The sequence below is a fragment of the Mizuhopecten yessoensis genome, unplaced genomic scaffold (assembly GCF_002113885.1).
Source record: "Mizuhopecten yessoensis strain PY_sf001 unplaced genomic scaffold, ASM211388v2 scaffold8811, whole genome shotgun sequence".
Classification (NCBI taxonomy): domain Eukaryota; kingdom Metazoa; phylum Mollusca; class Bivalvia; order Pectinida; family Pectinidae; genus Mizuhopecten; species Mizuhopecten yessoensis.
In genome coordinates this window covers 811186-829649 of record NW_018407733.1, presented here as the reverse complement: position 1 = coordinate 829649, position 18464 = coordinate 811186, and the positions used below count along the sequence as shown (strand labels likewise).

The window sequence follows — 18464 nt, the reverse complement described above, 5'->3', positions numbered from 1 at the left end:
AACGTTTTAAACAAGATAACAGTTTATGTTTTCCCCACACTATGATACCCTTTATAAAATGAGGTATTCTTTGTCATGGTCACCTGAGTCTGAGGTCAGCACAGATGTGTCACAATGTACAGATTGTCACAGGTGTGTGGTGAGGACAGGTAGAGAGGTATACCTGTGATGTGTCATTTATCTATCTCACTATTATCTACCTGTTGTAGAGTGATGCACAGGTAGATGCTATGTATACAGGTAAATCAGGCCAATCCTTACCATCTCAAATTAGGTCAAATATACTGGGATGGGCAGTATTAACACTTCATCAGGATCTCATTACAGAGTTCATACCTATATATATACAGTTCTTTTATAGCCTCTGTAATAAACTTATTGATTCAAAATGTTTCTGCTAACATATGTCTGTTCCACCATTAGGTAAAACAGTTAGTTTAAAATATATAGTATAAAGCAAAAATTAAAATATATGTTAAATAGCAAAAGTTAAAATATATGTTATATAGCAAAAGTTAAAATATATGTTATATAGCAAAAGTTAAAATATATGTTATATAGCAAAAGAAGCCACATTGAAAGATGGAATCAGATTTTTATCAGTTTTTAATATTTTTATAAGTATTAAACTCAGTTACCTACAAATAATAAAATATGTTCGAAAGCGTTCAGAATATGCATTTCAATCCTTAAATATAATCAAATACCTCATCATTTATCTGTCAGTATGTCAGTGATCAGTTTTTGCCTCATCTATTTACCTTACATTTTCTGATAAGGAGATAGCTTTGTGATTCTGTGTCCTGTTTAAAATCGTTGGAATTTCAATTATAACATATTTGAAATAGATAGAATACATAATACCTGCCGGTAGTAACTATTAGACTGCAATTTTTGTTGCTGAATACAAATTCCTCAATATTAAAAATATATAAATAAATTTATACAAAATCAGGATCAATTCTTGAAAAAGGGGAGATGCATAAATAGTGTTAATTCCCAAGGTGACTGAGGTAATGGACTGGAAGAATATCAGAAGCGTTGCTGAAAACTGCATGCACTCCCAATTCCAAACCTTACAAGTGGTATTTCCCTATCGTCAACAAACATGTTAACTGCTCCCTTAGATCTGATAGGGATCCATGTTATGTTATGCAATACAATGAAATGTACAGTAAAGTGTAAAACGTTGGAAAATTCTTTGATCTTGAAGCTCTGGCCTTTATAGGCAGTTCAGAACAACATCTTGATTTCAATGAGACGGTACATATTCTAGACACGATAAAATAGAAATTTGATATGTAAGCTACATAAGGTTGACTTTCAAAATTAATAAAATGATAAAGATTCAGCCTTAAAACAACTGGGATATACAATGCGATTTCCGAAGATGTCTGCCTGTGTGTAAGGTTAATATTGTTGGTTGGTAGGAGGTGGTGTTGTGAGTGATTGGCTCTGACTACCCCAGCTGGCTGACGTGGTGTTGTGAGTGATTGGCTCTGAATACCCTAGCTGGCTGCCTGTGTGTAAGGTTAATATTGTTGGTTGGTAGGAGGTGGTGTTGTGAGTGATTGGCTCTGACTACCCGAGCTGACTGACGTGGTGTTGTGAGTGATTGGCTCTGACTACCCTAGCTGGCTGCCTGTGTGTAAGGTTAATATTGTTGGTTGGTAGGAGGTGGTGTTGTGAGTGATTGGCTCTGACTACCCCAGCTGGCTGACGTGGTGTTAGAGCAATGCTTTCTAATTAACGTGATTAAGCTGCCTATTTGATGAAGTGTTGGCGATCGTCTGACGTAGTACCACCTACAGTTGCCTGTATGTTGGTGAAGTGTTGGCGATCGTCTGACGTAGTACCCCCTTCAGTTGCCTGTATGTTGGTGAAGGGTTGGCGATCGTCTGATGTAGTACCACCTACAGTTGCATGTATGTTGATGAAGTGTTGGCGATCGTCTGACGTAGTACCACCTTCAGTTGCCTGTATGTTGGTGAAGTGTTGGCGATCGTCTGATGTAGTACCACCTACAGTTGCCTGTATGTTGATGAAGTGTTGGCGATCGTCTGATGTAGTACCACCTACAGTTGCATGTATGTTGATGAAGTGTTGGCGATCGTCTGACGTAGTACCACCTTCAGTTGCCTGTATGTTGATGAAGTGTTGGCGATCGTCTGATGTAGTATCACCTACAGTTGCCTGTATGTTGATGAAGGGGTGGCGATCGTCTGACGTAGTACCACCTACAGTTGCCTGTATGTTGGTGAAGTGTTGGTGATCGTCTGATGTAGTACCACCTACAGTTGCCTGTATGTTGGTTTACCATTACTACATGATATTTGTTCACACCTTACTGGAGGAAGACAGATTAATAAGAGTTGTCTCCCTTTCCATTTACAACTGTTGTACAAGAATAACCTTATGGTTTATGTCAAGGTCCCCCACTAACAGACAATCTAAATCATTTCCTGTCATACTTTCTATATTCACAGACATTGATTTGTGATGAAAGATTATTAATGATGGGTAGAAGCCTGTGAGATGTCAAAATCTTCGGAAAAAAGTGTTTAAGTTATATACCAATTGCTAGATTTCAACATTGGTTTTAGGGGGTGGGGGTTTGGTGGTCGTGTAGTGGGAGTTATATCCATGTTATTTTCACTGCTAAAAATCATCTGTATAATTAGCTGTTAAAAACCTATATTCAGCTCATTGTCTAATTGATATGCGTTTGACATTTTATGTTATCAGAGAACAAGAGTGTTTGACATTTTATGTTATCAGAGAACAAGAGTGTCCACTTAATTTGAATATTTTGATTCAGTGACATGGGATGAAGCCGCTAAACAAAACCCTTTATCCACCACACATATTAACATGTGATACACCATTGTGACATTGATTGTTCAGCCTAATGTCTACACATTCGTAAACATTTATACTATAGGGCTATAGAACTGTTCCTATCAGTATTGCTCGTAAACATTTATACTATAGGGCTATAGAACTGTTCCTATCAGTATTGCTCGTAAACATTTATACTATAGGGCTATAGAACTGTTCCTATCAGTATTGCTCGTAAACATTTATACTATAGGGCTATAGAACTGTTCCTATCAGTATTGCTCGTAAACATTTATACTATAGGGCTATAGAACTGTTCCTATCAGTATTGCTCGTAAACATTTATACTATAGGGCTATAGAACTGTTCCTATCAGTATTGCTCGTAAACATTTATACTATAGGGCTATAGAACTGTTCCTATCAGTATTGCTCGTAAACATTTATACTATAGGGCTATAGAACTGTTCCTATCAGTATTGCTCGTAAACATTTATACTATAGGGCTATAGAACTGTTCCTATCAGTATTGCTCGTAAACATTTATACTATAGGGCTATAGAACTGTTCCTATCAGTATTGCTCGTAAACATTTATACTATAGGGCTATAGAACTGTTCCTATCAGTATTGCTCGTAAACATTTATACTATAGGGCTATAGAACTGTTCCTATCAGTATTGCTCGTAAACATTTATACTATAGGGCTATAGAACTGTTCCTATCAGTATTGCTCGTAAACATTTATACTATAGGGCTATAGAACTGTTCCTATCAGTATTGCTCGTAAACATTTATACTATAGGGCTATAGAACTGTTCCTATCAGTATTGCTCGTAAACATTTATACTATAGGGCTATAGAACTGTTCCTATCAGTATTGCTCGTAAACATTTATACTATAGGGCTATAGAACTGTTCCTATCAGTATTGCTCGTAAACATTTATACTATAGGGCTATAGAACTGTTCCTATCAGTATTGCTCGTAAACATTTATACTATAGGGCTATAGAACTGTTCCTATCAGTATTGCTCGTAAACATTTATACTATAGGGCTATAGAACTGTTCCTATCAGTATTGCTCGTAAACATTTATACTATAGGGCTATAGAACTGTTCCTATCAGTATTGCTCGTAAACATTTATACTATAGGGCTATAGAACTGTTCCTATCAGTATTGCTCGTAAACATTTATACTATAGGGCTATAGAACTGTTCCTATCAGTATTGCTCGTAAACATTTATACTATAGGGCTATAGAACTGTTCCTATCAGTATTGCTCGTAAACATTTATACTATAGGGCTATAGAACTGTTCCTATCAGTATTGCTCGTAAACATTTATACTATAGGGCTATAGAACTGTTCCTATCAGTATTGCTCGTAAACATTTATACTATAGGGCTATAGAACTGTTCCTATCAGTATTGCTCGTAAACATTTATACTATAGGGCTATAGAACTGTTCCTATCAGTATTGTGGCCAGCAGTCACAGTTTTATGTGTCCTGATTTAATCTATCAATTAAAATGATGGGAACTGTTCAGCATGATTTTTTTGGAGGAGTTCACTTATGCAAATGAGCAGATAAATGACTTCGATCGAAATTACAAGGTTCACATGTCAATATATTTGATGGCAAAGTGAACAAGTTGTTTTTTGTTTAGCAACATTTTCCCAGGTAACAAGTTGTTTTTTGTTTACCAACATCATCCCAGGTAACATGTTGTTTTTTGTTTACCAACATTATCCCAGGTAACATGTTGTTTTTTGTTTATCAGCATCATCCCAGGTAACATGTTGTATTTTGTTTACCAACATTATCCCAGGTAACATGTTGTTTTTTGTTTACCAACATCATCCCAGGTAACAAGTTGTATTTTATTTAGCAGCATTATCCCAGGTAACATGTTGTTTTTTGTTTACCAACATTATCCCAGGTAACATGTTGTATTTTGTTAACCAACATTATCCCAGGTACCATGTTGTTTTTTGTTTAGCAGCATTATCCCAGGTAACAGGTTGTTTTTTGTTTATCAGCATCATCCGAGGTAACATGTTGTATTTTGTTTACCAACATTATCCCGGGTAACATGTTGTTTTTTGTTTACCAACATCATCCCAGGTAACAAGTTGTTTTTTGTTTACCAACATTATCCCAGGTAACAAGTTGTTTTTTGTTTAGCAACATCATCCCAGGTAACAAGTTGTATTTTGTTTACCAACATTATCCCAGGTAACAAGTTGTTTTTTCTTTAGCAACATTATCCCAGGTAACAAGTTGTATTTTATTTAGCAACATTATCCTAGGTAACATGTTGGGTTTTTTTTAGCAACATTATCCCAGGTAACAAGTTGTTTTTTGTTTAGCAACATTATCCCAGGTAACAAGTTGTATTTTATTTAGCAGCATTATCCCAGGTAACAAGTTGTATTTTATTTAGCAACATTATCCCAGGTAACTTGTTGTTTTTTGTTTAGCAACATTATCCCAGGTAACAAGTTGTATTTTATTTAGCAGCATTATCCCAGGTAACAAGTTGTATTTTATTTAGCAACATTATCCCAGGTAACATGTTGTTTTTTGTTTAGCAGCATTATCCCAGGTAACAAGTTGTATTTTGTTTAGCAGCATTATCCCAGGTAATAAGTTGTATTTTGTTTAAATAAGCAGTAGCTATTTGGTCTATGACATAAAATTCTAGAAACATAAAAGTGTAAATGCATAATATGATGTGTCTTTGCAGATAAGAAGAAGAATGGGGACATGAAGTCGGGTTCATTGGGGACGAGCACTCCGCCCCCAGAGAGAAAAAGTAAATTCGCCTCTATCGGCAAGCTATTCAAACCTTGGAAATGGAAGCGGAAGAAAAAGAGTGAAAAGATAGAGAAAACTGCTGTTGGTAAGTAGATCTTTGAGACTTTCAATGTACCCAAACCACAGGGGATCACCCTGTTAGGTTTATCATTGTACTATCAAAATGTTTTGCCTTGGGAGCCTGGTTTTTATCTCCCCTCCAGATTGATACCTAGGACATCTAGCCTTCTGATTTCTGTGTTCACAATGTGCGTGGCAAATATCAAGCTGCTTGACTTTAGAGGAAGGATTTATGGCTAAGCATAAAAGTGGAACAAGTGATTCCTGCCTCCATAGTCCACTACAGGATGGTTTAACCTTCCTATTTTACACTGGTGAAAAGTGTAGTCATTTTCTTCTGCCTTGATTCTACACCAGAGTGGACTAAACCAGATTTTGAAGATTGAACAAGATTATGATGCTGTGGCATTTCTCTGTACAAAAACCACATAAAGACTTGTTGTCACAAATTCTCTGATATGTTCCTGATGGCTTTATGGTAGCTTTGTACAAAAATGATGTAGCTAGCTTCTGTCCTGACTGTCTGGATTTAGCAAGCTGATGGAGGCTTGATACACACTTGTATTGCACAGTAAAACATAATAATAGGAAGGACCTCGGGACCAAATTATGTTTGTGATATCATACTAAATGTGACAAAGTTCTGTGGTATATTATGACTACATGTAGGAGGAGTTATGCTAATTAATCAGCATTGGCACAGTTTTTATGACATATCATTAAAGCTTGTGTCAGTTACAAAAGAAGATGAATAACTTATCTGTGAAAAGATTACCAGTGGGTTGGCGATTTCATCAAAACAAACACATATCGTAATAGTTCATATGATAAATTACCCACTACCAGGTAATTGTCAATATCATTGAATTTTTGTATGCCCCCGCCATAAAATGGAAGGGAATGTTGCCCAAGTCTGTTCCCTCCCATCCCGTCTCGATTCAATGTAAACACTTAGCGTTTTCATTCTTTCACAGATTTTCGTCAAACTTTATACAAAGGTCAAGTATGAGTATACCTCAGATATCGTTGTGTTTTGGGGTCATTCATGTCTTACAGACATTTTCTAGTCTACATCTATAAATACAAACAATAATAATGCAGTAAGTAAAAATATTTCCATGATTCGACATTGAGTTTATGGATGTAAAGGTGTTTTACTGAAGTACTAGTTGGCTCTGGAATTATTACCGTATTTATATGACAATACGCCCATGTCTCTGACCATACCCATATCTATTGCACTTCAGTTTAAAAATCCCAATGACTGCTATACTATTCATTGTCATGTAATAATCCCCCCCCCCCCCCCCCCCCCCCCTCGACTTTTGGTTAGAGATTAAGTGTTGGCCCCCTGGGATTGTTGTGGGGTAAATACAAGGTTGATTTGATGTATTGTAGAACTGGAGCGAAAGATTTCCCTTCGGTCAACTCGAGAGGAGTTGATGAAGAAAGGGGTACTAAAGCCAGATGATGGCTCCACCAAGTCCCAGCAGAACCACAATGTGGCTAAGGAAATGATCGAGGAAACTCCAGAACCACCGCCGACGCCTTCAGAGGAGACCAAGGAATCCACAGGTTGGTGTAGTATCTATTTGGCTGTATATACATGTGGTGTTTTGTGGTGTTTTATAAAAGGATGATAGCCACAAAGTTTGGTATTTGTGGAGAATGTTTTAAAGAAGGATAATAGCCACAAAGTTTGATATTTGTGGAGAATGTTTTATAGAAGGATAATAGCCACAAAGTTTGGTATTTGTGGAGAATGTTTCCTAGAAGGATAATAGCCTCAAAGTTTGATATTTGTGGAGAATGTATTATAGAAGGATAATAGAAAGAAAGTTTGGTAATTGTGGAAAAATGTTTTATAGGAGGATAATAGCCACAAACTTTGGTATTTGTGGAGAATGTATTATAGAAGGATAATAGGCATAAAGTTTGGTAATTGTGGAAAAATGTTTTATAGAAGGCTAATAGCCATAGAGTTTGGTAATTGTGGAAAAATGTTTTATAGAAGGCTAATAGCCATAGAGTTTGGTAATTGTGGAGAATGTTTTATCGAAGGATTATAGCCACAAAGTTTGGTATTTGTGGAGAATGTTTTATAGAAGGATAATAGCCATAAAGTTTGGTAATTGTGGAAAAATGTTTTAAAGAAGGATAATAGCCACAAAGTTTGGTATTTGTGGAGAATGTTTTATAGAAGGATAATAGCCACAAAGTTTGGTATTTGTGGAGAATGTTTTAAAGAAGGATAATAGCCACAAAGTTTGGTAATTGTGGAGAATGTTTTATCGAAGGATTATAGCCACAAAGTTTGGTAATTGTGGAGAATGTTTTATAGAAGGATAATAGCCACAAAGTTTGGTAATTGTGGAGAATGTTTTATAGAAGGATAATAGCCACAAAGTTTGGTAATTGTGGAGAATGTTTTATAGAAGGATAATAGCCACAAAGTTTGGTAATTGTGGAGAATGTTTTATAGAAGGATAATAGCCACAAAGTTTGGTAATTGTGGAGAATGTTTTATAGAAGGATAATAGCCACAAAGTTTGGTATTTGTGGAGAATGTTTTAAAGAAGGATAATAGCCACAAAGTTTGGTAATTGTGGAGAATGTTTTATCGAAGGATTATAGCCACAAAGTTTGGTAATTGTGGAGAATGTTTTATAGAAGGATAATAGCCACAAAGTTTGGTAATTGTGGAGAATGTTTTATAGAAGGATAATAGCCACAAAGTTTGGTATTTGTGGAGAATGTTTTAAAGAAGGATAATAGCCACAAAGTTTGGTATTTGTGGAGAATGTTTTATCGAAGGATTATAGCCACAAAGTTTGGTAATTGTGGAGAATGTTTTATAGAAGGATAATAGCCACAAAGTTTGGTATTTGTGGAGAATGTTTTATAGAAGGAGAATAGCCACAAAGTTTGGTATTTGTGGAGAATGGATAAAGGGAAAGTGAAGGTAGGAATTTAGTAAGAAACAAAACTACAGGCTAAATCAGTACCAGACATGGGGCTAAATCAGTAACAGACATGGGGCTAAATCAGTAACAGACATGGGGCCCCAAGCAAGAGGTCAATTTGGTTACACATGGAAAAATGAGATAAATGTCAATGACTACAGCACATCAAGAAGTTTCCATCAATGTAACCATTAAGATCTGTGTGTACATTATCAGGGTCATCAGTGAAGTTATTTTGGCTCGGATACCTGGAACATGGATTTGTGAAAATGGAAAAAAAAAAAAAAAAGAGAACCATCACTGTCTGTTATATAATCCATAGAGAGAACTCTGTGTTACCACAAAGTTTTAGGCAGTATATTCTGTCAAATTGTGATAAAATATTACAAAGTTGTTGTTGGCCTGGGTTTAATTAGGTGTTACACGATATTGGGCACACTGTTGTATCTGTAACATGGTCAGAAGATGCACAAAATATTCCTGAAGTGTTGGAGCAGAAGCAGAAAGATGAAGAATTTCTTTCCTGAGTTATCCCCCTTTTCGAAATAGTAACACAACAGTACTAATCCTGTGACGAAATGAGTTTGAGATGAGAATTCTGCTACAACTGAATGGTTGATGTCTCGGCTGTGACTGTGAATAGCATGTTTTACCATATCTTTGAAGAAAAACACATTCCATTTAACCTAACTGACAACATGGGTACCAAAATTCTGGGTGATAGTACCTGATGTGATGATGGCTTTCCAGGCTTGTAAATCTCTTGAAACATTAAACGATCCTCATCACTGGCTAAAATGGCATCATTGATATTAGTACTGTACATATAATACTGCCACCTTATGTCCAACAATGTTTTGGCATTATAAAGAGATTTTGCGATATATCGAAAAGACATTTAGAGGAATTGTGAGGGTAAAAGGAAAAGACATTTAGAGGAATTGTGAGGGTGAAAGGAAGAGAGAACACCGAAATATCAAGGTATCGGGGGATGATCACCGAAATATCAAGGTATCGGGGGATGACCACCGAAATATCAAGGTATCGGGGGATGACCACCGAAATATCAAGGTATCGGGGGATGATCACCGAAATATCAAGGTATCGGGGGATGACCACCGAAATATCAAGGTATCGGGGGATGACCACCGAAATATCAAGGTATCGGGGGATGACCACTGTTAAGGAAACAAACGTGGACGATTTATTTTACATCTGTATTGTGTTAGGTCCATAGGGTAAACGATAGATAGATATACAGATTAATAGAATCTATCGCTACTGGTTGTGTAAGATAGAGAAATCTCAACCCTCGGACTAAGTTCTGGACAAAAAAATCTTAGTCCGAGGTTTGATATTTCTTTATCTTACACAACCAGTAGCGATTGATTATTTTTCTCCCATATCTAACAGTATTTTAATGTGAAATAAAGGTAACCATGGACCCAAAACACATACAGGCAATTTGTTGATGGATTGTGAACGTGACGTCATTGTATTTTTGAAGTGACGTCATGCCATTGTTATGAAGAGGGGAATCCCCCTGTCTCAACCCTAGGGCGGGGACAGATAAATCTAGCACCGGCAAAACGGGAGATAAATCTGTCAGGTGTGGGAGAAAGTATGGTACACACTATTTCTAGTGTTAGGTGTGACTGCAGATAGTATTGTACGAAATATTGCTGCCATTTGGAGTGACCACAGAAATCATTGTGTATCAAATCTATTAATGTTGTGACCACAGGTAGTATTATATCATATATATCTTATGTTTGCAGTGATATGTATAGAATCCTTTCACTGTTTTCATTATGCCGATAAATCCTGCGTATATGTGCAAGTCAGACCTGTTTCTGAGTACTGTAATTATCACACTTCAATTGCCTTTAATGTTGTTAAGTTTGGTGACACACTAGTACACAGAATATACTTAACTTTCCTGTACAATATAGATTTATTAGGAGAGGTGCTTTTGGTATGAATCACAATAAGTAAGCACTAAGCCGTAACAGCAATTACCAGCCAAGGACCTGCATAAGTTCAATGATTTTTTCATGGAAACATAATTGTATAAAGTTGAGATTGTGCTAGTCGAGTATTATGGTCACATTCACGCTAGATTAACACCTCTGCCTTGGGGATAATGGTTTTGGTTTTTATATGATATGTAGAGGTGTGTTTTGGGAGTTGGTTTATTGATAAGACCTTGCAGCAGCTGGCTCTGTTTGTGTATTGCTAGCATGAAGTCTGGTCTTAATGGACCACTGTAGAGCTGACAAACCATTTACCAAAAAGCTAGGTTTGTATAGAGCTGGGGCTAATTGGTTTTATAGCAAACACAACTCTGAAACTGTGTGGAATGATATCACCTACCACTATTGATGTTGTGGCAAATCTTTTGGGATGCATATGGGCCAGTGACATTTCAACAATATACAGCTGATCTCTAGGCTTCCGAGTCTTACACTGCAGAACGTTCAGAAACTAAATTTAGATTATTAGAGAAAGTACTGCACATCTCACCTGGTAGCTCTGAACTTTATCCACTGATGCTTTGAGTAGTAATGGATGCTTTCACTGGCTAACTCTTATCTGCATGTATGTATGCAGACCTGGCCAGTATGAACCATGGTACCAGGCTAGGGCTTCAGCCTCCGGACCAGTTTAGGAATGGACATAGCCATAGTGTGAGGGAAAGTAATGCTTTCACTGACTATCTACCTACTATCTGTATGAATGTAGCCAGACCTGGCCGTGTGTGAGTGTAAACACAGTCCCAGGACAGTACTCCAGCCTCTGGACCAGTTGTGAATGGACAAAGCTGTAGGGTTACAGGAAGTGATTTGGCCTACAAAATATACATACAGCACATATATAGTGTTGATATATAGAAGTATGGCTGGATTTCCTGGTACTAGATTCTGTGTCTGTTGATGTGAATCCTTTATATAGCTTCCAGTTAAACTTAAGAATAATTTCTGTACATCAATTTGTTGCTGGAAAAGCTGGTTATTTACTGTACAATAGTAGACAATGACTTTGGAATAATAAGTGATGTTTGATGTCTTTTTGATGCTCCTTGACAACTGTAGTTACCTTTTATGTGAGTTTTATAATAACACTTCATGGGACACCTACCTGGTGAACATTTATTGCTGAATAAGCATGACCAGGAGGATTGGCTTATGTCGGTCTTGTAGCTAGGACCATGCAAGGAAAACTAGTGTAACTGGGACTAGGTCTCTGTGACCATTCTATGTAAAGGGGACACTTCACAGTGTAGATGTCACTGCTCTGATCCACTATGGGATCTGGATGTTGGTGGGAAGGTAAGTTTTGTTGTCAGGTTTCTTGATTGTGAGATCTTTTCTTGATCTGCTCACATCCTTGTTTACTGCAGCCCTCACACATACATAATTGTATACCACAGCCCTCACACAAACATATTTGTATACCACAGCCCTTACACACAGCACCTTTGTATACCACTGCCCTCGCACACCACACCCTTGTACCACATCCCCCACATACCATACCCTTGTATACCACAGCCCTCACTCACCACACATTGCAGTTACAGTATACCACATCCCTCACTAATCACATCCTTGTATACTGCAGCCCTCACTAACTACCATAGCCTTTACACACAGCACCTTTGTATACCACTGCCCTCACACACCACACCCTTGTATACCACATCCATCACTAACCACATCCTTGTATACTGTAGCCCTCACTTACCATACCATTGCATACCATAGCCTTTACACACATCACCTTTGAATACCACTGCCCTCACACACCACACCCTTGTATACTACAGCCCCCACATACCATACCCTTGTATACCACTGCCATCACACATCACAACCTTGTATACCACATCACTCACTCACCATACCCTTGTATACCACAGCCCCAACACCCCACGTGCACACATCCTTGAATATCACAGCCTCCATACATCAACCACCCTTTTATACCATATCCCTCATATTTAAGTAATAATTGACCCTCTATCTTATTATACATTAAGACATGAAGAGAATTAGCCATGTGTTGTTTTTATATGTCTTATATGTTTATCTCCCCTTTATACTTCATCTGGCTAACTTCCAAATTTTGTAGCAAATGCTGCTTCAACCACATCCCCTATCTTTGGTTGGTCTTTTGCTCCTTGTAGTCACTCTGCTCCCTTTCTTTTGGTCACTTTGTCACTCTTCCTGTGGTCTGTCTGTTTTTCTTCCATATGGTCACTCTGACCTCCTATGGTCCTATGGACACTGCAATCCATTTGGTCATCTGGTCCTTCCTTTGGTCACTCTGTCCTACATGTTGGTCACTTTGTCCATCTCCCTGTAGTAATTGTCTTTCGCCAGGTGGTTTCTGTCCATGTTGTCTCTGTATTCTTCATGTGGTCACTCTGTCTTCTTCTGTGGTCATTCAGTCCCCCTACCTGTGATCAGTATGTACTCACTGTGGTAACCTTGGTTACCTTGTCCTCCCCAGACAATCTGTTCTCTTACCCTGGACAGGGATATCCACCATTTTACCTGTGTGAGATTTTCTTATCTCACCCTAGGGTTGAGACAAGCTACATGTGCTCTTTGCACGTTCTCAACAATTGTATGACGTCAAAGCAACAATACAATGACGTCATGTCGACAATTTAATAGCATCATATCAACATTGTCTTGCATTGATCTAACGGCAATATTATATAGATAAGAGGGTAAACAGAGTCAGAGAAAAATAATCTTTCACCCCCTTGGGAGTGATACAGGGTGATCTTAACCGGAGGGGTAAGATTACCCTGTCTCACCCCCAAGGGGGTGAAAGATTATATTATTCTCCCATTTGCCACGCTGCCCTCTACTTACTGGTCAACTTATCACCCTACCTTCCTTTGTAATGAAGAACAGTGTGGACCAATCAAGTTTAATGTAGGAATACTTGAGGGATGAGGAATTGGTGCTACATGAATGGGTTTCTACAGGTGGTCTAGGCTCCGTCTAATATTAGACCTTGTTGGAATATACATTAGCTAGATATGTAATGTATAATTCTACTGAATGCCCTACTGTTGTACCTGACACTGTGATATGTATGGGGTATGAATATAGGAGGAGGATGAACTGGAAAGGTTATCCAGTTAAGAGGGTATCTAGTTTACAGAGGTAACCAAGTCCAGCTGTAGTTGAGGGTACATTTGTACAGTATGGCTCATCTGAGAGCAATCAGTACGACAATATACCAGGAATCCTTCGCATTAGCTGGTAGAGAAATTTACCATGCAGGAGGTTTTAACTTTAAGGTACACATATATCATAGATCGACATTACACAAGGTATAGAAATCAATCCAAAGATCAAATTAAAGGTTCTTGTACTTGATACATGGTCATTGGAAACAGTTCATAAGTTGACTACAAGGATATTTAGTGTGTTGGGTAGGGGTAGAAGGGAGATCCTGAACAAAGGGCTTATTAGGGTCAGTATAGAACAAGATGTACTACGGGTAAACAAGGATCAAAGGGTCACTAAATGAAGACCAATAGAATACTGAAGTCAATGCTGAACAAAAGGTCAATAGTCAATGGAGGTTGATAATTGCTAGAGGTCACTAGGGTCAATGGGGATCAAGAAGTCTGATTGTTCAGTGTAGATCAAGAGGTCAGTTTGATCATTGTTGAACATGAGCTTGTTTTGGTCTGATTGTTGACCAAGAGGTCAGTAGGGTCATTGTTGACCAAGAGGTCAGTAGGGTCATTGTTGACCAAGAGGTCAGTAGGGTCGTTCACAACCAAAAGGTTGGTAAGGTCATTCTCAACCAAGAGGATGGTTGGGTCAGTGTAGAGGTCAGTTGGGTCATTGTGTTTTCATAATAATAATAAAAATAATAATTTGAGGTTCTTATATACCGCTATATCACAACCTAGTTCGTAGGTCGTCTCAAAGCGGTTCACAGATTATTATCCGTGGTTATAGGGCCTTTGCAACCAGCCAATATATTTCTCAACTCCCTTGGGAGCATTCAGCCTGAGCTGCCATTTCGGCGCTAACAGCTTGCATTCAACAATTCTAGCGCTGCCGAACCACGTACTCATTTACAGCTTAGTAGACTGGAACAAGCGGAGTAAAGTATCTTGCTCAAAGATACAACACAGTGCCATGACGTGGCTCGAACCCGCAACCCTTCTGTCACGAGCCCGGCGTCCTACCACTAGACAACTGTGCCTCCTCAATGACCATATACTGCCTGTGATACCTTTTATTTACCCAGTAAAAATAGACTGTAGGCCACATGATAACTTCATTATGGAAAAACATCTGGCTTCCAGCCAGTCCTACCTGTTCCCAATTATGTAAGCGTATTCCTCAGAATCAGTACAAGTTTGTTTTCGAAAAGGTTCATAGAAACAGGAGGAAGGAATGTGATTTGAGCTAGAATGGCTCGTATAGAGGATTGTTACAGGATTTATTGTATCCAACATATTTTTATTGGTTGTTTACCATGTGAATTTCTGTATCAAGACCAGAACTTCCCCATAATATATAGCAGTATGTATCGAGTGTTTTGTATTTATTCTGATAACTGTTGCCATTTATGCTTGGTATCTTTTGGTGTAATGCATTTTTATACAAGCTGTAATAGGTTAGTGTGGCTCTGTTTTAGGACATTGCTTGATGAAAAAAGATGTTTTCATTGATGATTAAATTCTATCTAGATTGACTTATCCTTCCCCCATTTCCTTTCTTCTTTGTCTTCCATCAAATTTTGTAATGTACTGAGGTTTAATACTTTTCTTTTTACATTCACACATTGTATAGCACATTGATTACTCGGTCACATCTTAAATAACCTCTGTCACCATCTTGTACATAGTATTTAGTAACATCCACACCTTATATAGAGTGTTAAGTCACATCCACACCTTATATAGAGTGTTAAGTCACATCCACACCTTATATAGAGTGTTAAGTCACATCCATACCTTGTACAGAGTATTTAGTCACATCCGCACCTTATACTGAGTATTTAATGACATCCATATCTTCTACAGAATATTAAAACACATCCGCATCTTGTACAGTGTATTTAGTCACATCCACACCTTATACAGAGTATTTAGTCACATCCACACCTTGTACAGAGTATTTAGTCACATCCACATCTTATACAGAGCATTTAGTCACATCCACACCTTGTACAGAGTATTTAGTCACATCCATACCTTATACAGAACATTTAATCACATCCGTACCTTATACAGAGTATTTAGTCACATCTACACCTTATACAGAGTATTTAGTCACATCCACACCTTGTACAGAGTATTTAGTCACATCCACACCTTATACAGAGTATTTAGTCACATCCGCACCTTATACAGAGTATTTAGTCACATCCATACCTTCTACAGAGTATTTAGTCACATCCACACCTTATACAGAGTATTTAGTCACATCCGCACCTTATACAGAGTATTTAGTCACATCCATACCTTCTATACAGTATTTAGTCACATCCACACCTTATACAGAGTATTTAGTCACATCCGCACCTTATACAGAGTATTTAGTCACATCCATACCTTCTATACAGTATTTAGTCACATCCACACCTTGTACTGAGTATTTAGTCACATCCACACCTTGTACAGAGTATTTAGTCACCTCCATACCTTGTACTGAGTATTTAGTCACATCCATACCTTGTACAGAATATTAATTCACATTTTTCATGAAACATCCATTACCATCAGAAGATATGTATATTTGATTGACATGGAAATGTAAATATCTTGTAGTCTATAATTTAGTTCCACACATTTTGTAATACCTAGGCACGGCAGCCATATTACCATCAGGTTTCCATGGCAGCTGCAGGCTTTTGTTTGTACTACTGTAAATAAAGCAGTGGAACTCTAGCATCCATCATTAGGTAGACAAGATGCTGCGTAAAACTGAGGAATTAGGAACAAAAGTGTACTAGTTTACTTTTGTGAAGGTGGTGCATGAATATAAAGCTGTTTACCCCGTGTGAACCAAGCTCGCATTCTCTTCATCTGCCTAGCTGAGTTGGCTGTATATTGTGTAGTCCAGTTAATTTGACATAGGTACTGAGTGTAAAGCATATTGAAGCAAGGATAACAGAGATGAGAGAGATTTGGCAGTCTGTTGTTATGTACTGTGGGTGGGTGTGGCACACTGCTTCAGCTGCTGAGCTGTTGTGATGATGAGGAGGCTGGAATCAGGGCACTCAGGTACAGGCCTATGATGTCATCAGACGAGTCAACATAGAATCAACAGTGAAAACGAAATCTTCTTCCTGTCTCACCAACATTTCTGGTATTATCTGTAGTACATCCTGTGTGTGTAGTTGTAGCCAGGATTTAGAGTGCCAGTATACACACGCCGCTCTGTGAGTATGTATTGAATTTGTCACTGGTAATCAGCCATTGTCACCAAATCTGTGCTTCTGTCATGTGTGATTACTGCCATTGTCTTGTAAGGCTGTAATTTTGTGATGGTGTCTGATTTGTACATGTAGAGAGACATTGGTGACTGTGAACATCACTGTGGGAGGTCTAACTGAGGATATTTCCTTATTCAAGTCCGGATTTCAGTGGTTTTTATAGGTCAGAATGTGATATACATCATTTGTTGGCCTACTACCAAGTAATCTTGTTTAGAACAGTTCAGATTTTGACCTCTGTCAGTGTTTAGGAGTGTAGATTCATTATTACAAATGTACTGATCAATGAAAATGAGAATGAAGGGTATATGTCTATTAATGAAACTTGGTAAAGATGGTCCAGACCCCAGGTCTGTCAAAATTACCTGACACAAATGGTCCAGACCTAATATCTGTCAAGAACAACTGATATGAATGGTCCAGACCCTATGTCTGTCAATAACAACTGATATGAATGGTCCAGACCCTATGTCTGCTAATAACAACTGATATTAATTGTCCAGACCCTATGTCTGTCAATAACAACTGATATGAATGGTCCAGACCTAATATCTGTCAATAACAACTGATATGAATGGTCCAGACCCAATGTCTGTCAATAACAACTGATATGAATGGTCCAGACCCTGTGTCTGTCAATAACAACTGATATGAATGGTCCAGACCTAATATCTGTCAATAACAACTGATATTAATGGTCCAGACCCTATGTCTGTCAATAACAACTGATATGAATAGTCCAGACCCTATGTCTGTCAATAACAACTGATATGAATGGTCCAGACCTAATATCTGTCAATAACAACTGATATTAATGGTTCAGACCCTATGTCTGTCAGTGTAAAGGGTCCAGACCTCATGTCTGTTATTGATACTGATAGAGAAAGAGTTCCACAAAAGACATGTTTATTGTTTTCTGACAATTAGAGGTGCTATAATGATGTCAGTGTTGCTAGTAGAGGAGGACACTGTCCTTTAAGGTAAGTCAGTATCAGTGTCACTCACATAATGATGTAAAGATTGTAAAGGTCACACAAGCAAGATTGTGAAGGTCACACATGTCCACATTGTGAAGGTCACACATGTCCAGATTGTGAAGGTCACACATGTCCAGATTGTGTTGGTCACACATGTCCACATTGTGAAGGTCACACATGTCCAGATTGTGAAGGTCACACATGTCCAGATTCTGTAGGTCACACATGTCCACATTGTGAAGGTCACACAGGTCCAGATTGTGTAGGTCACACAGGTCCACATTGTATAGGTCACACAGGTCCACATTGTATAGGTCACACAGGTC

At 38.0% G+C, this 18464-nt stretch overlaps 1 protein-coding gene across 5 annotated transcripts in view; it reads left to right on the top strand.

Annotated features, from left to right (window-relative positions):
- The window catches only part of LOC110456639 (phosphatase and actin regulator 1-like), an 88531-nt gene that overhangs the window by 43408 nt on the left and 26659 nt on the right, over positions 1 to 18464 (top strand). For all 5 annotated transcript variants that reach the window (XM_021507479.1, XM_021507483.1, XM_021507482.1 and 2 more), the window contains 2 exons: positions 5587 to 5742; positions 7116 to 7292. In XM_021507479.1, the coding sequence (XP_021363154.1) occupies positions 5587 to 5742; positions 7116 to 7292 (333 nt within the window). The remainder of the gene's footprint in view (positions 1 to 5586; positions 5743 to 7115; positions 7293 to 18464) is intronic.